The following is an 18,687-nucleotide window of genomic DNA, read 5'->3' on the forward strand; positions in this document are numbered from 1 at the left end:
TTTCCCGCTTTTTCCTGGGAACAATGAATATGCTGTAGTAGATATCTTCTGCACAGAAGGGAAATAAGCGCTACTTAATCAAATCTTTATGCTTTTTCCAGATGAGGTTCATTGTGGACAGTCTGAGTCAGCCACCAGATTATCAGTTAAGATAAGATAAGATAACCTTTATTAGTCCCTCACGTGGGAAATCTGTTGAACAGTGGACAAAAAAGCCCAAGGTTCATTCACCTTGAAAACAGATGTAACCAGGAGACCTGGAGATTAAAGGTCCCTACCTCCTTTCCTGCCTGCCTACCTACCTACAACTAACTTGTCTAACTTAACCACTACTTCTTTATAGACTTTTACAAAGAAACTGGGCACCACCATAGCGACACTAGATTTATTTGTCTCACTTCTTTAGAGGCCTTGAAGAAGGTAGGGGTTCTTTTTGGATCAGGCAGCCATTAATACAATATAGAATAGTTGCTACAAGGACATCTTCCACTGACTTTCATTATAATTCAAATGAATAAGTTTTATTAGAAAAAGGGAAACAAAAATCTAATTCAATTTAAAAAAATGTGACTACACAGAAAGTATTTTGGTAGCCAAGGAGCTAAAAATGATTTTAAATATTTAACATTTTCTTAATTCCTAAATTACATGTACTTACATGCGCATATACATGCACATCAGTTTAATCTAGAGGTGCCAGAACTAGCTTGCTAAAGGGTACTGGATTACTTTGTAAAGTGAATCTTGTAAACAAGGATTGTTTTGGACTTTTGTTTTTGGTTTTACGAATGGATTATTTTCATCCAAGCCAGAAGTCTGAATTATTGTTAGTTTCTCGGACTTTTTAATCAAAACAGTATTGCCGGTTGGTGGTTAGGCTGAAAAACCATTGTGATCTTTGTTATTTATATTGAATATTTTTAAAAAGTTCATAATTCATAAATCTATATTTAATGTCTCAAGTAAAAATGGCCATGAAATAGAAAAAGCTGTAAAACTTGTGAAAATACAGTTAAAAAACCAAAATGTTTTTCCATCTTCACATTTTCCAAAGCCTTGACACTCCGGCCCTAAGGTGTCGTAGACATACATCGTTTTTGTTTTTATCTTTATTTTAAGAACATTGAATTTACAAGTAATAATTGAGCTCTATATATAAAACTGACATTGTCATTGACCCTGACATTAACACTGGGGCCCCAAGAAGCCAGTCACACTTTTCCCTCACTACGACATCCCTGCATTTTTGTTCATATGACAGTGTTTACACGGTGTACTTAGAAAATATGATCTTATATCAGAGATATACATATTTAGAAACAGCTAATCTTAACTTTTAATCGTTTTTATCTTAACTTTTACTCTGAAGGGATTGATTTTTACTTCCGGGTGGCCTCAGCCGTCTCTGCGTACTTATCGCACGCTCGCTTTCCCACTTTGACTCCTCTATTCTCTTGCAGCCTGCAGCTTCCAACTTCTTTCGCGCTTTACGTCAAGACAGGTAAGTAGGATGTTTATGGGATTCGTCAGAAGTTTACAGCGTGTCTGTAAAATCGACTTTGTATTTCCTCTGAAACAAACCGAAACTAAAGAAAGCAGTTTCGTACGTAAAGCTAACATTAAGCTAGCCTGTCAGGCGGGTGAGCGGCTGGCTCCTTCATGAAGTGTTTGGCCATGTTTTCTTTCTTTGTCCCTGTGCTGCAGCTTGCAGAATGCACTACTCACTTCCTCTCCGCTCTGTTCTACTACAGCTTTTTCTGTTTCATTTCGAAAACGAAATTTAAACATTAAAAGCTTAACTTTTATGACTGAACTTTGACCCATTACGTGCATTTATCTCTTTAAAACCAAGCACAGTTCCTTGACGATTGTTAGCGTTTTTTCGTATAAATTGTGACGAGGGAGAAATAATCCAGATTTATTCATACATCACTGAAAAGCATAGGCCTTTGGATTAATACCGACTGCTATTTGTTTAGTACAGCGTATCTTATTTGCAAGTTTATCGTTTATTTGCACATTAATTTTGCATACAGGCAATAACTATCCAAAGTAACTGACCGCGCAATAATCCTCGGAAATAGTCTTTATAGGCACAGCGAGAACCCTGCCGTTGGTTTGTGCGTATCATGGTTATGTAACCTTGCTAATAGGCCATTGTTCCCTGCAGGCTGAACATGACTTGCATGTGACACTATCTGGGTCTGCTTAAGTTACCAAGTCTTTGAACCTCTGGGCCTCCTAAGAGCTGTAAAACATGGCTCTTGGATTGAACCTCACCGCATTTTTATTTTTCCAGTCTAAATCTCATATTTTTTGTTTATCAGAGCTTCATCTCAGGCACCACCCAGCTGAATTTATCTGTGGTGGTCTGCAAGCATTAGGAGTTTTCTGGTAACTGTTTGTGCTGTTTCTCTTTCAGTCATTTGTCTCAAACACCATGTCTGCTGGAAACGCTAAGATTGGCTTCCCTGCCCCAAACTTCAAAGCCACAGCTGTAGTTGATGGACAGTTCAAGGACATCCAGCTGTCAGACTACAAAGGTTTGTAGCTACATCTGTTCTAATTGGCTCATTCTGGCTTTTATAAGCCTATACACTAACAGCTTATTCGACTAGAATTAATACTTAACATTGTTTTTATTTCCTCCTGTTGTGCTGCAGGGAAATATGTAGTTTTCTTTTTCTACCCCCTGGATTTCACATTTGTGTGCCCCACTGAAATTGTGGCCTTCAGCGACAGGGTAGAGGAGTTCCGCAACATCGGCTGTGAGGTTATTGGCTGCTCCGTGGACTCTCACTTCTCTCACTTGGCATGGTAAGAACTCACGGATAATGAAACATAATGAGCATTTGTGGGAATTTGACTACTTCCTGAGCTCTTTACCAATAATAACATCCACACTGCTCACATGTTAGCAGGTGGATTAAGCAGAACTTCAACAAAAGACTTCTTACCTGTATTACAGTGATTATCTTCGCAGGTGAACTGTATTGCTGACTCTTGTAATTTTAAACTAACTGGGAAGAGGTGACCTTAGTGAATCTTCACATGTGCATTTGAAAATCTACTTAACAAAACAGTTAAGTGAAAGCTGTTCTATGCACTTGTCTGTCTTGCTGTTTTTATAGCGAGGCCGTCTTAGGCTGAACTTATCAGACGTTTATACAAGGTCCATCAAACTATCCTCGGTTGGCCGTTTCTGTTTAGACAGTTAAGGGTGAAGGATTTTGGCTGCTGTGAAGGAGTGCCCAGCCCAGTTTATCTGCAACGTGTTGATAAGGGCGGCATACAGCAGCTTCTAGAAGGCATAAGAAGACATGCGGCATTACACAACCTGCACAGGTCTTCATTTGGAATGTTGTGTTAAAGTTTAAATGCATTATATTTGATTAGGAAGATCAGTCGGTATGTTTCCTCACTCACCTGATCGGATTCATTACTTTAAAATAAGTGTATATAATATTTTTGGGGTTTGGTTTTTTTTTTTGTTTTTTTTTGTTTGTTTTTTTCAATGAGAAGAGATTGAATAAGCTGTAAAACCTCCATTCATCAATCTGAAGCAAAATGAGTATATATTATAACCAACAGTTAACTGCTAAAGCTCATAGTTAAAATTCTACACAACATATTTGCTATTAAATATACTGAACGATTAGTTTTGTCAGTCTGTCAGACACTTTATCATTTTATTGAATTTAATACCGTAGATGCCTTTCAAGACATTAAAATCAATGTGTCATAGATTTTTAAAAAGTCAACAATGGACAGGCTTTAATAAAAACGTCTTTTAAAGATGGGGAGAATCGATATTGTGACTGTGGTGCAGGCAAGTTCTAAAAATGAGAAGCAATTTGGGTGAAAGTTCTGAAGCAGGTGGTGAGAGCAATGAAGGAGGAGGAACTGAGTATGGGAACGTATGTAGATCAGAGACAGATGAGGTATGAGGTTATGGAGACAAGCAGAATCTTGAAATAATGTGGCATTGTACAGAAAGCCAATGAAGTTGTTATAGGATGGGAGTAATATGTTGGCGCATGCTCTGGTAATGACACAGCAGCTGCATGAACAAGATGAAGTCTGGAGAAGTTTGTGCCGTATACCAGAGAGGATAAAATTACAATAGGTAATCTGGCACGTAACCAGAGCACGTGCAAGAAAAGCTGTATTACTACCTGTAAGGAATGGGTGTAGCCAACTAATATTACATAAGTGGATATATGCAGACTGACAAATATTGATTTGCGTTTCAAAACTTTAGGTGATATTGAATTTAAACCCAACCTGACTCCTCACCGTCATCTTTGCCTGCTCTATTAGGCCCTGTGCTACTCTGTTTGATTGGCTAGTTAAGGTTAGAAAGATATTTCAGGGTCAAAGCTAACCAGTAGCAGAGGAAAGTGGTATCTTCGCTGAAGATGGTTTAGTTAACCTCAGAGTGTTGAATCTCACAACAGGCAGCAGAGACCAGAAGTGAGATATCTGTAAACTACATAAAACTGCAGTATGAGGAGAGTTTTCACCACATTATTATTTTGCTACTTGGTGTTTGTCAGACTGTCTTTTGAAGCATTGTGGAGAACCTCTGAATGCAGTGTGTCCTCATAAAGTTGAACAACTGATATGTTATCCTCTCAGACACCGCCTGTATCTTATCTCTAACGGCGTGTTAAATGACTCTCCCATTTCAGAGAACTACAAGGTCGAAGGGGTGGCGGGGCAAACGCAAGGTTTATCAACCAGGAGACCTTCCCTGTGGACATTACGTGTTTTGTACTTGTTAATAATATAAAAAAAATGTTTGTTTGTTTGTTTTTGGGTTTTTTTTTTTTCCCCTCTCTCTCTTCAGGGTCAACACACCAAGAAAACAGGGAGGTCTGGGTAACATGAAAATCCCCCTGGTATCGGACCTCAGCAAGTCAATCTCCAAAGAGTATGGTGTGCTGAAGGAAGATGAGGGCATCTCATTCAGGTCAGTTAAATGCCCTTTTTAATATAAAATTATTTTAATAAAAACCCACTGGTTATTGTTAAAAAGCAGCTTGGTCTACTGATACTTTAAAGTATTTGTAAAAACTGCAACATCTTGTGAATTTCAGGGGTCTCTTTGTGATTGACGACAAGGGCGTCTTGAGGCAGATCACCATTAACGACTTGCCTGTGGGTCGTTCTGTGGACGAGACTCTGCGCCTGGTTCAAGCCTTCAAGCACACAGACAAATATGGAGAGGGTGAGTAAACTGCCGTACCTTCCCTCAGTTCATCCGTGTTTACTCAGCATACACTGGTGCTCAGGTTTAGTGGTATAACTTATTACAGTTTTTGCCCGTTGCCTGAACACATTTTGCAAAACTTTGCTCATTGTGCCAAAACCCTAAACACAAGTAAACATGACACAACACTGGGAAATATACCATTCACATCTGCACCAAATTGAAACTCTACTCTCAAAACCTAAACTCTGCTATCAAAACCTGACATTCCTTTGTCAAAATGTAACTCTGTTGACAAAATGACACATACTTGCATCATATGCAAACACTTACAGAGCAGGGGGAACACACTAGTCTACTTTATATAAAGCACTGCAGTCTTTGATTTCCATTGTTCATTCAGAAGGCATATTTTCAGGAGACACATTTGCAAACAACCAAAAAAGCAAATAGGCCTACTCAATATTGTACATTGCAGCACTGTACATTGCAGTACCATGAATTCAGATAAAGCAAAAATAAAAAACAAAAAACCCATAATACAGTAATAGAAAAAACACTATACTGTAAACAAAAAATCATGACAATTGTGCATACGTGGGCTCATGGATCCCGCCGTCTGTTGGGGTCTGGCCACAGGACCTCATCAACATCGCAAGCAATGTCTCCTCCTGCTAGGCACCGGGGAAAATATCCTCTTCCATGTCAAAACCATCCATGGATTGCTGTCACCTGAATGTCGCCGCAGGCCTGTTCCATTGCCTGCAGAAGAGGCATGCAGGCATGTAGTTGGCGGTCATATACATGCCATCTCCAAGCCGAAAAAAATTCCTCTATAGGGTTTAAAAATGGTGAGTAAGGGGGCAAGCATACCACTTCAAGTTGACTGTGGTTGGAGAACCAGGACCAGAGCAGCCCGATGGAAACTGACATTATCCCATATCACCACAAACCTGGGCTGATCTGGTCTGTTCTGTACAACTATATCATGGAGAGCATCTAGAAATGTGAGTATATGTTGCCTATTGTATGGACCTAGTTTTGCATGATGATGCAGAAGCCCTCGAAGGCTTATGGCGGCACACAATGTGATATTTCCCCTGCGCTGCCCTGGAACGTGCACAATTGCCCTTTGGCCAATTACATTACGACCCCGTCGTCTTGTTTTGCACAGGTCGAATCCAGCTTCATCAATGAAAATGAATTCATGAGGCTGTGCAGCTCCATCCATGGCCAAGATTCTCTGTTTTTTTTAAAAAAAAAAAAAAAAGAAAAAAAAAAGAACATATTACTGTACTACAGTGCTACACATACAGAACCCTCACCCCATCACACGGGTACCTGTGTAGCTCTCAGAATGTATTCATGTGGTACTGATATGGTACATATTCAGCTCGAAGTCCTTTGACCCTGTCACTGTTCCTCTCAAATGGGACTCTGTAGAGCTGCTTCATGGTGATGCTGTGTTTTCCCAAGATGCGTCTGATGGTGGTGATGCTCACATGGTTTATGTTGTTGAACACTTGCCTGTCTGCAAGTATTTGCTTTCGTAGCTGGTGGAGACGGATAGCATTGTCTGCCCTCACTAGGTCCACAACGGCAAGTTCCTGCCGTTGTGTGAGCAGGCGTTGGCGTCCTCCCCCAGAAGGTCTTCGAGTCATTCTAGAGAAATACAACCACATATTGTCATCGGTTTGCTTATTTTTCTTACAGTACTTTACTGTATATACTGTATCATCCACTGTACAACACTGTACTTCAATATAAGTAATCATGGTATGTTTCACAGAAACTACCACTTTGGCTGCAAAAGGAGCATTAGCACCCTGCAATACCCTGTACACTTGATATGGTAACTGTAGAACAGTACTATAAAAACCATCTGAGTAGAGTAGAAGACAGTGAGATGAAGACAGACCTGTTTTCTAGTCGGAATTTTCTTATTACAGATGCCACTGTGAAGCGGCTTAGATGTGGGTGGACTCTCTGCCCAGCTTCCCTCATAGTCAGGCCGTGGTTGATGACATGGTCCACCAAAGTTGCTCTTATATCATCAGAAATATGGGTCCGTGCATGGCCTCTTTGACCACCTCCTCCTCTTCCTCTTGCTCTCCCTCCATCCATGCTTGCAAAGTTCTTGAAATGGCTAAACTGAGGGCTTTTTGTGGTTGGCTAATTGGTGTTCAGTTTTGCAAGTAAGTGCCTTCAGGTGTATATTTGAGTGGTTGCAATTACCCAATGTGTTTTGTATTTTGGATACATGTGTTTTCCAAATGGCATCCTGAAATTTCATTTTTGAACGAAGTGTCTTATGTATGAAATAGAGTGTACTATGCAGGACCATGTGTGTTGCATAAAGGAGTAAGTGTGTTGCATAATTGCAACCAGAGTGCAAAGCAGCACTTTTGTTTAAGGTATGGGTATGGTGTTTGAGGTATGGTAACAAAAGCTTCAAGTTGTGTTACTTTAGTCTAAGCATGGGTTTATAGTGTTCAAGCAACGAGCAAAAACTGTAATCATGCATTTGTCATAAAAATAACCCAAATACATGTCATTAATTTTACCTGTAACTTCAGATGCTCTAAACTGCACATCACACACTTAAAATGGAAATAGCTGATTGGTAAAATTGACTGCGAAGCTGTGGCTAGATTTGGCGGTTTAGTCCTTCCTGTGTTTCCCAACCAGTCACATATGTACTTTGTCCTTTAGATTATACCAAGTTCAGTGTGTATAAATGTCAGCTTAAAGTAAACTTTGTCCCTCCTGCCACTTCACGCAGTGTGTCCTGCTGGCTGGAAACCCGGGAGCGACACAATCGTCCCCGACGTCGAGAAGAGCAAAGCATTCTTCTCCAAGCAGTAAATGTGAACGTCTCCTACTCTGCTGTTTTCTTCAACATAGCACTTGACCTCAGATGAGAGGGATGCCTATAAAGCAGTATCATCACGTCCAGACTAACCTGTTAAAACACACCTCAGCTTCATGTAGGGGGGAGGAAATGTTTGTTTTTTTTTTTTTGTTTTTTCTTTCATGTCCAGTGTACAAACTTTTGGGTAACCTCATCGTCTTGATCACTGAAAGTATAGTTTTGTTGTTCCTGTGCTTTCAAAGAAAGCACTGAAATTTGTTTCCTGGCTGTTGATAATAATTTGCTACCATCTTTATTAAAACATGGAGGAAAGTTATGATCAAGTGTGTGTGGCTTTTTTTTTTTTTTTTTTTTTAAATCAAAATGTGAATGCCTGTCCACTTGCAACCACTAGGTGGCGGCAGAACTCTTCTAAAGCTACTCTTGGCTCTTTTTCTTTGTGACTGAGAACTTAGTTCTTGGAATAAACCTTTTTATTTGTGTTTTTTATTGTGGTGTATCATTCTTGGCTCCTGTACCTGGCAGAAGATCTGAGTGCGTCACAAAGCTGCCAAGAGTTGGTTAATATTGGAGTTGCTGTGTTTGACTCAGCACAACAGCCTGTTATTGCCAAATGGTACTGAAGCACATTGGGAAAGATTACTGGATGTGATTATATGATAATGACCGTCCTAAACACAACCTGTATTTCACAGTTCCACAAACATTTTTGATATCTCACTGTTTAATATTTCCGATTTCCTGATAACATTTGTCTTATTTACTAATTCAGAGAACAACGCTCCAGTACACAATCCTGCTTGTTTTACCGAATGTTCTCGGCTTACTGGAACATTTTCTCAGTTTTACGCGAGCCGATTCTTGTAACTCAAACTAGCTCTCAGTAATCAGTCTAACATGTTTATCTGGAACTTTTTTTTTAACCATTTTTCCTCACCTAGTGTTCTCACGGCTTGTTTTGGGAAAATGAAAGCAGAATGGGGAAACTCCCTTAACGCGAATAAACCACTCATTGACAAACCTTTTCAATTACACACACACTGTGGTGTAAAGGGGAGCGCGCAGCCCTTCTGACGGGCAATGTGGGAGGGAGTTCCCGGAAACCTATCGTGATGTGACGTTTGACAGCAACATGCACCATATATGGACTGACGCTTGTGCGTCAGTAAGGAAAAATCCTACGCTGGGACGTCTCCAACGTCAACCAACTTCTGGTGTTGTAAACTTCACTGCTGATCAGAGACAGCGGTGTGGTTTAATGCTCACGAGAAATACAATAATTTTTGAAGTGGCACTTAAAAAATACACGACCTCAAAAACAAAGCAACACATTTCTTAATTTCATAATGTCATTTACTTAAATATTTACTGTACAGGTCAAAAAACAAAAAAAACAAGAATGGTCCATGAGGTTAACTCTAACACAAATAACTTACATAAAAAGCATCACAAATAGCAATTAAAGAAAATGTAAACAGGAAACGCCAAGACGACACTTTCAAAAACTTATTCAAAAATGCCCTAAGTGTTTTAGTCTTGTATTATTTCTGTGTATGGGTGATGTTTCTTTAGACGGCAGAAATCACAATAATCCAGTTTTCATACTAAAAACGTATAAAGACCAGGTTGGGTTGTCAGTCCAGGTACTGTCCAGTGTTTTAATAAGTGCATTATTTCTTCAATAAGACTTTACTTTGGGTGCTAGCATGAGCTGGCAGCCACTGCTCACATGCGTCATGACTTTCTGTTTGAGTTGGGCCACCTGTTCCCGCAGTAGAGAAGCCGTGCTTGACAGCCCAGCGTTGTCATTTTTCAACACTTTAACCTTGTCTTCGAGACGGGCGATGCGCTCCAATTTGCGCCTCCGACACTTTGAGGCTGCGAGCCGGTTCCTCAGCCGCTTGCGCTCCGCTTTTACCCGCTCCTGATTCTCCATGTCGACAGGGGACATGGGCGGAGAGCTGTTGTCGCTGCTCTGCATGTCGGGGACTGTCTGGGGCTCCTCTTTCATCCCTCCGAACCGCTGAGGGTGGATGCCGGCCCCGGACAGTGAGTGCTGGAAGTGGTGTGATCCGTGCGCAACGGCTTGAGGATGCTGGTGGTACTGGTGATGAGGCAGGTAGCTGATGGTGGTGGAGGGATAGCTGGCAGCAGAGGTCAGGCTGGGGTTCGTGGTGCAGCTGCTCAGGGTTGTATACTCAAGCGGCTCCGGTTGCATGGATGAGCCGAACACCGAGACTGGAGCCGAGCAGCCAATCCCGCCTGTGCCGATGGACACGTTTGGAGGAGCCATCTGGTTCATCTTGTGTAGGTCGTCCAACGCTTTAACAAAACCTTCGGCAAAGCCCTCCTGCTCCTCCGTGATCCCGCGGTTGTACAGGTACTGAGCAGGTGTCGGCGTAGTGATGACCCCGTTGCTGCTCTGGACGATCAGTCGCTCTAATTCAGGAGAGGCGAGCTTCAGAGAGCCCACTTCTGCCGTCCCCGCTGGATAGAAATCACTGTCGGCGCGCAGGTGCTGTGACTTGAAGTTTGAGTTCCGATATGTATCGGAGAAGTTCAAGTTCATATTCTGCTTAAGCAGCTTGTAGTCCTGCAGGGCTGCGCCTGGATGGCCATAAGCAGAGAGAAACGAGTCGTCATAAAAAGGCTGTTCCATTATTGTGGACATATTTCAAATCAGACAGTCAAATACAAGAGTGCGCTGCAAAAGATGTTGCTCGGACACCGAGGCTTCAGTGTCCCAAAATGAGTCAATCTCCAGCACAAAAGTCCCGCTGTATTACTATACTGAAGACCAAAGCTATCAAAACAGAGCAAAACTTCCAAATAGTGGAACTGTACTGTACCAAGTCGTCGATTTGTACCTTTAGTTGGAATCAAAGCGGAGTCCAGTGACTAACTCAGATGTTTTCATTCCACTCGTGAGAAGGAGAGTCTGTTCTTCTACAAGTGTGCGCTCCACTTGTGTTTCCTTGTTAATGACAGGCGGCTGACGCGCTCTGCTGTATTTATATAAGCCCTCCAGAAGACGCTCTGATTGGCTGTTTCTGTATTGTCTCCGTCTGATCTTGACTTGACGCAGCTTCCAGGAAAAACGGACTGTAAACACGACAAGACGTATTCGGCGCGGGGGAAACTGAGTCCAGGTAAGCATAAACACATAAAATAGGCTCCCTCAAGCATTCACACTCATAGTCATTTTTAACAAGTCCCTTGAAATGTTACCAACAGCCCAAAAGCGACTCAAAGCCAACCACAAACGGCAACGAGCGCTTTCCAGCTCTGTTCGGACACCTAAACCGCTGCCACTTTGCCTTTCATCCTTAACAGTAATCCCACCAGTGAAGATATATAATCTGGTGCTGAGTCATGTGCTACAAACTGATATCAGCCGGTCCATATTTGGCTATCCTGGCGCACCGGTTCCTCAATGACAGGAGCAGGAAGCCAATCCCATCCTGGCGCACTTCCAGCTCCATCTCTGGGGGATGTGGGAGGAGAAGGGGAGGAGGTTCGTCGCTGCCCCGCTTTACCCCGCAGGCAGGGAGAGGATGGGTAACTCTTGGGCGAGATGTCTTCAAAAACGCACGAAGCCTAACGGGTGTCTGGCAAGGGAGGACATGTTCGGTGAATCAGAGCAAACTATTAGTGCATTAAAAAAAGCAAAAAAATGTAATAAACAACCTTTAAGGCTTATACTCATAAGATTGAGGGAGATAATAGTCAGCCAACTTGAATTCAGTGCTCGGTACTTTGAATTTACCATGTTTACTTGCTCATGTGTTATTTATGTTTAATTAACAGTGTAAGTGTAGCCTTCTGAACCTACTGTGTTCCTATGGCAGCATGAAAACATGACACAACCTCTCAGGTATTTCAGTCTAAAGACACGTCACGTGCCCCCAACACCTGTTTGATAGAAAGACGTCTTTGTCTCCCCCGTATGGTAATGACTTCTGAATCACGACCCAGAAGGCCATGCGCACACGCACATCCATATTTTTTCTTCAGTTTCTTCTGTCTTCTGCTTACACTTGTCCTTAGGTCACATTCTGTTTTGATCATGAGTGTACATGTGTTTCCGTTATGGCGGAACCAGAAGAAGTCTAGCTGCATTCTTTAATCGTTTAAAACGGTTTTTTTTTCGGTATCTTGTATAATATTAGAGACTTCTGCCAGGCTGCGCCATGTGAGTAAGGAAAATGTGGGTGATAGCTGGGTAATTGCAGGTCTTTTGGATGGCAATTTGAGCAATTTTGTCTGCATTTGTGGTTTCAAAGAATTACTTCAGCATTTTAGTGCTGTAATTTGATCACAAAAGGCAGATTAAATAAGAAAACTCAATGTAGAAAGCACAGAAAACACAAGGTGAGATATTTTGACTTTTATTTCCAAGAATGGAATTATTGGAAATGAAATTCACAGAACTCCATAAATCTGAACAACTCTACTTCTGAATCCTACATTTTCTACATCTTTCTTTGCCTCTGCAATTCAAGCCACACACACCATGTTTGAAAATACCTGATTATTATTTTAAGTCTCTTGTGAGATAACCTGATGTTATCACAGTTATTTGTCAGGGTTATTTGTCAGACTTTTGTGAGCTCCTCAAAATACACAAATACAGCAATGCATGAAGATACTGGTGAAAAAAACTGATCTTCATGTGGAAAATTGGTTTAGTGAACCTTAAACCCTCCAAGAAGAAAAATGAACATACTCAAATTCAGTCTGAAATATCTCCACAGCAATAAAATGAACAACCTTGATCTCCATGGCTGAGAGACTTTTGGGGGAATTTGGATACAATGAATACAATAAACCTCCCAGTCCCCATTACGAGGCCAGTGGAAGAGTGGTAAAACTCCAGAGTGCACTTGCATTTTTATTTCCACTTGATCGAAGCCAAATTACAGACTACAGAGACACTGATATTACTGAGGCTATTTTAAGACCTAAAACTGCTGCAGAAATTAAGGAAAATAAACAATATATCCATTTTAATGTTTCATTTCAAGATCCAAGTTTGTAGCCATCCAAAAATGCTACCGATTCTGTTTTTTAAATGGACCCAAAACACACACCTCCTGATTGAAGGATGCCTAGTACTGATTAGCGGCCACACAAATTTCATGAGATTGCATTCACTGAATGCGGCGTCCACATCAGCGACAGGCTCGGTTGAAAATTGCAGTAGTTACTTGAAAACAGCTCTAAGTTACCTTGATTCAGCTGTGCCTCTTACCACATTCTAGGTGTTGCTGTTACTTTTACTGTTTTATTATCCTCAATACTTTACTTTTTTTTAAATGATGTGAGTCTAAGTTGAAGTTTGGTCAGCTATCATGCAGCGGTCAGCCTGTCAGTGTGGACAACACCAGGGGAAACAGAGAAACAGAAGTAGTTCAGGGAAACAGGGCAAGGTATCAGTCAGTGGTCAGTTCCACTTTCAGAGTGATCTCATCCACTTACTAAAAGTCACGATAGTCACTGCTTTGAGATAGCACAAAATTGTGACCTCTTCTCACTCATGGCTTGATACTGCTACAGCTGTTTGCCTCAGATAAGATGGTAAATAGTGCGATTATTTCTGGTAATATTTTTGTATATGATATAATCTAATGTATATTATTGTGTTGAGTTTTTTTGTCTTTTCTTTTTTTGGCAGATTAGGAGACTGAGAATCTCATACCTGTTCTAATCAAGGAAATGAAAATGCTTTCTCTGGCTGGGATATTTACAGCATATAAAGCTTCTTATTTGGCATCCCTAATTGCATCGTTGTTCTGTTCCGAAACATTTCTTGCTCCCGTGCACATGATTATGTATGGCAATAGACAGAAATTCACAGAATTACTGAGCAAACACCTCATACATGCAATTCTGTCACTTTCTTTGAACACTGGTATGATTCAGGTTGACAGATAGGACGGCAAAGAACAAAAGCAGCAGCCAGAAAAATTAAGAACAGTAAAGGATGAAAGCATCCAAGAAGCATATAGGTGATATAAACCACATCAGCGTCGACAGAAGCTGTGGCTAAACTGTATAAAGATAGTTTCTGGTTTTTCTGATTGTTTGGTTTGTCAGTGGCTATTAGCACATCACTGACTGAACCCAGCAGAGACACTGAAGTGAGGTAGGAGTCCTTAACAGCACATAAGAGAAAGTAATTAAATTTGTCACAGCTGTAAAGTGTGTCATTTAGAAGAAAGTCTATAATGTCAGTGAGACACCTGTATTAGTTTAATTCTGAGTCAGACTTCCAAAACATTTTTTTTACTGAGAATTGAGCGATCTGGATATTGCCTGCACTGCTGACATTTAACCACAGTATGAGATGAAGTGCAATAATTGAAGCATTAGAGCCAATATGAGTTTACAGGAAATTAGAGAGTCTGATTTGCAAAATTCAGGTTGTTTGGAAGAATTAACAGGAAAAGTGATGGCTTGAATTCCTTTCTTTTGTGTAAATGTTCTCTCGCCAGAAGGAAAATGCTGTTTGATTGCGTCTTTTCTAACCATTTTCTTTTATGCGTCTGTTTGACTTTAAACAAAACTTTAAAAAGGACAAAAGTGAAAAAATGCCTGTAAGCTGCTGATGTTCATTTGGCCTTGATCTCAACTTTAACTCCCTCCTGTCCTTCTCTCCTACACAGCTTATTCAGGCACTAAAACACTTCCTTGCTTAAGCAAATGAACTAGAACTAACATCTCTCCTGTGTTTTTGGCAAGGTCCTCCATGCTGGAAGCTCAATGACCTGGAAGGGGCCTGTAGGTGTGGTGAGTAAGGTGGGGGTGTTCATCAGGGCAAAAAAGCTGGCTGTCCCCTTAAGGAGTGGACAGCTCACTGCCCCGCGCAGCATAATAAGTCAAAGGACTGTTAGTCAGTCCTTAAAGACTGTGAGGGTCATTTTAAATCAACGCATTTTAAATCAATTTCTCTGCCACCCCCCTACCCTTCCCTCCGCACTAAACCCCTCCATACACCAACAGCCCCTTACTTTCCTTCTTCCTCCCCTTCATTATTATTTGGCTGCCTGTGGGAAATTGAGCCGCCCTGTGCATGTAATCGCTTTAATGAATGCATGTTTAATCAGCATATTTTTCATCTTTAGCTCCCAGATAGTGCCAAGTAGCCTTGTAGCAACGAGAGACCTTTAGCACAAGGCATGATGACTGCTGGGGCCAAATGAGCGTGGCAGGAAAAGACAGTCAGACCCAGCTGTCCCCGCAGGCTGACGTAACACATATGGAGCTGTCTTTCCCACTTCCTTTCCATCTACACGGATGCTTTAACTCCATGTCACTCTGCCAGTCTCAAAGAAAAAAGGCAAACAGCAGGAAGTGGGGCAATTAGATCTAATCTGATTTTACATGCTCATTTGGTTATTAATTGAGCTGGCTCCTTGTTGCTTTTTTGTTTCAAAAAGATGAAAATATCATAATTATCATCAGTAGGAAGAGAACTGTGAGTGCAGTGACGTTAACCACGAGCTTCAGAATCGTTTGATGCGTCACTTTTCAATCAAAGCAGTTGGAGACTGCAATATCAATGTCAATCCATTATTAATGATTGCTTACTGATCTGTTACCTAATACCAGAACTCGAGTATATTGCCTTGCTGGCAGCTTCTTGAGGCGCTACGCGGAGTGTGTCCTAAATGCTACATAACAACATGAACAATGACAGTGTTACGTGTTAACTCGTTAATGTTCACAATCTAACTTTTAGTGGGAACATGCTAATGTTTTCTAATTAGCTCTAACATAAAGTTCAGGAGTTTTGTCACAAATAGAGAAATAAACCAAAAGTCATTTTCGGACTGCAGCTTTGAAGTTTTCTAGAGATTTCCTGATTGAGGTGTAGTGAGAGGACGAATGTCTGGCACAATCAGTGGATCAGTTATGAAAATGTTTTAACGCTCTAGTTTCATAATATAAAGTCCATTTCTTGTTTTGTGCCACAAGTGTGAAAGGAAACACAAACAGCTCTTTTTCTTCTTTTTTTTAACATGAAAATTCCTTCAACAATTTAAAAGAAATTTTATTCAAAACCACAAATATCAGCTTTATACTGGAATTTGGGAGAAATTAGCCAAAAATCAATAAAACACATCCTATAATGATCACAAATGTCATTCCAGCTCTGTTCTAGGATGCCCTCTGGACCCAGTGGAGGTGGTGAGTGACAGGAGAATGGCGGCTAAGCTGTCATCACTGTTGGACAACATCTCCCACCCCATGCAGCAGACTGTGACAGCACTGAGCAGCTCCTTCAGTGGGAGACTGCGGCACCCACGGTGTGGGACGGAGAGATTTCGCAGGTCTTTCCTCCCCACTGCTGTCAGACTCCACAACAAAGACTTTAACTGAACAAACACACACATCCACACATGTGCAATAACACTAAGTGCAATAATCCTTTCTGGCATCGTTGTATTTTTACTCAGTTGTATATAGCATTCGTATTCTATTTTTATCTTATTGTATATTTTTATTCTATTTTATTCTACTGTATATAGTATATTATTTTATTCTATTCTGTACAGCTGTGTACTGTATTTATTCTTATTGTATTCTAATTTTTGCCTCATAACTTTTGCACTGTCCACTTCCTGCTGTGACAAAACAAATTTCCCACGTGTGGGACTAATAAAGGTTATCTTATCTTATCTTATCTTATCTTATCTTATTCATTTTCAGTCCTTCGGCAGCTTTGCAAACATGGTTCTGTTTGCAAAGCTGCAAATTTCCCCTGTCATTGACTCAAACATTAAAGGAAAATTGTGACTTTTTGATTAATTACAAAACCCTGACTTTATAACCCCTGTTCCTGTTCCTGCAGTAAACATGGCAACAATTAAAACAAAACACACAGACTGTCTCAAAATGGTCCGTGACTTGTATTAATGATTTTTTAAAAATAGTGCTAAAATGAAAAAGGTGAGCAAAAAGTCAAACACTCCATTTTCCGCAAACTCATCCAAACAAGACACGTCAAACCTTTGTTGTGAAACTATGAGGGAGGGCTGACATACTGTAAATGACTAAAAGACTCAGACTGTTGTGACATAAAGAGTGGCTTAACCTTTAGTACATACGCCCATGTCATTGTGAATACAAGGCAATACAATCGTCAGATAAAATTTGAACTGAGATTATAGTGGGATTCAGGCTTTCTTTAAACTGCTGGATCAGGGAGAAGAGATGCTGTGTATTGCGGATGTTTGATTCCTGTCTGACACCAACCGAGAGTTCCTCTTTGTGTGAAATTTGGAGAAGTGAATGTGAGCTGGCAGGGGGCCAGGGTGTGGAGGATTTGGGTACACCACATTTTCATTTCCCCAGTAAGTTGCAGTAATGGGTCAGCTGTGGTACCAGTGTGGCAGCAGCAAGCTTTGAAGGAAGGGTTCAGGTCAGGAATCAAGCAAAAGGACGCGCAAGCCCAAAATACATTTGAGAACAAATATTAATGATTCAATGAGAAACTCCAGGTGCTTTATGGACTTTATTGACCTTTAAAAGTCACAAATGACTTTCAAAAGTCATAAACAAAGTCATAACGCAGTAGTCCTTATTGCAGTGCTGTAACTGCTTGCCATGTCTTAGTTGCCGTGGATATATGATTTGATGTCTTACTGCAACTCAGTGTAGTTGCATGGCGGTTTTCCCTCCTGTTTTCAGTCTTTATGCTAAGGCAGGCTTACTATTGATTGTTTTTTATCCAACAGGATCTGAGTGATGTAAACTTCTTTGCTGAGAGAGTGTTTTATTTTAATTGCAAGGGAACCCACCTAAAACTCAAAAAAGGAAGTGACTCTGTGCATAAATAGTCCATCACTACAAGCATCTGAACAGCCTGTCTGACAATTCATGCAATAGCTCTATTATAATATAATATAATATAATATAATAATAATTATATAATAATTTGGGAGAGGAATAATTTTTCTCTCTGCAGACACAAACCTCCAAGATGACCAGAAGACTAAGGAAAGCTACATATCTGTGTTTTCCATTTAAAAGCTCTGTTGCATATCTGGGAATACAGTCACAGCTTCTGGCAGAAAATCAACCATTTCCAAAAATGTTTCAATGCAGACGGTATGTCTTTCTATCAATAAGCTCTCACATAGCTTTCCTTTGTAGTGAGTAACTTACTTCATGTACTCGTGACACAGTATGCTGTTGCATGTCTATCTTGGATTTTAGATTACTGTAATTAACATTATTATTGAGAGCAGGAGCAGGGCTGTGATTTATTTTCATCATGTTAAGGCTTCATCTGTGGGCATGAATTTATCTGTGCCTTTTGGATTTGTGCGCATGCGATTTCACAGGAGCAAATCGCTCCTGTGAAATTAAGAAAGAGCTAAAATATATGTTGACCTGTGAGAAAGAGAACTCATTCACATGATGGTTGATCATAACATTAATCACAGTAGCGGGTAAATGACTTGGTTATTTACTCTCGGAATGTCAAATGAGAAGCTGTGGTATTGGTTTGAGGTGAGAGCCTCACTTCAGCCTACACAATTTCCCAGCAGGTAATTTAAATGAGAAATGGTAGCTATGTTTATCTTTCAGGGCAGAG

At 40.7% G+C, this 18,687-nt stretch overlaps 3 protein-coding genes across 4 annotated transcripts; 1 reads left to right on the forward strand and 2 right to left on the reverse strand.

Moving 5' to 3' along the window:
- The first annotated feature begins 1,354 nt into the window (after nucleotides 1-1,354).
- Nucleotides 1,355-8,400, forward strand: prdx2 (peroxiredoxin 2). The gene is made up of 6 exons (XM_086296784.1): nucleotides 1,355-1,501; nucleotides 2,423-2,543; nucleotides 2,664-2,817; nucleotides 4,850-4,972; nucleotides 5,100-5,230; nucleotides 7,995-8,400. Exons 2-6 carry the CDS (start codon nucleotides 2,441-2,443, stop codon nucleotides 8,075-8,077), a joined length of 594 nt encoding a protein of 197 aa, XP_086152910.1. The 5' UTR covers nucleotides 1,355-1,501; nucleotides 2,423-2,440; the 3' UTR covers nucleotides 8,078-8,400.
- Nucleotides 5,316-7,445, reverse strand: LOC147328422 (uncharacterized). Its single transcript, XM_086296785.1, has 3 exons — nucleotides 7,131-7,445; nucleotides 6,598-6,874; nucleotides 5,316-6,455 (listed from the first exon to the last, which is right to left on the reverse strand). The coding sequence occupies exons 1-3, from the start codon at nucleotides 7,334-7,336 to the stop codon at nucleotides 6,090-6,092; spliced, it is 849 nt and encodes a 282-aa protein (XP_086152911.1). The 5' UTR covers nucleotides 7,337-7,445; the 3' UTR covers nucleotides 5,316-6,089.
- On the reverse strand, nucleotides 8,217-11,420 carry LOC147328423 (transcription factor JunB-like). Of its 2 annotated transcripts, XM_086296783.1 has the most exons (2): nucleotides 10,952-11,419; nucleotides 8,217-10,691 (listed from the first exon to the last, which is right to left on the reverse strand). In XM_086296783.1, the coding sequence occupies exon 2, from the start codon at nucleotides 10,651-10,653 to the stop codon at nucleotides 9,763-9,765; it is 891 nt and encodes a 296-aa protein (XP_086152909.1). In that variant the 5' UTR covers nucleotides 10,654-10,691; nucleotides 10,952-11,419; the 3' UTR covers nucleotides 8,217-9,762. The 2 variants fall into 2 exon arrangements, with proteins under 2 accessions (XP_086152909.1, XP_086152908.1); XM_086296782.1 differs by having other exon boundaries at nucleotides 8,217-11,420.
- Nucleotides 11,421-18,687: the final 7,267 nt, after the last annotated feature.

This window comes from Aulonocara sp. 'chitande type north' Nkhata Bay, linkage group LG6 (genome assembly GCF_057382095.1).
Source record: "Aulonocara sp. 'chitande type north' Nkhata Bay isolate Kocher_YH1m ecotype deep benthic linkage group LG6, A_spYH_male_GT1.1, whole genome shotgun sequence".
Classification (NCBI taxonomy): domain Eukaryota; kingdom Metazoa; phylum Chordata; class Actinopteri; order Cichliformes; family Cichlidae; genus Aulonocara; species Aulonocara sp. 'chitande type north' Nkhata Bay.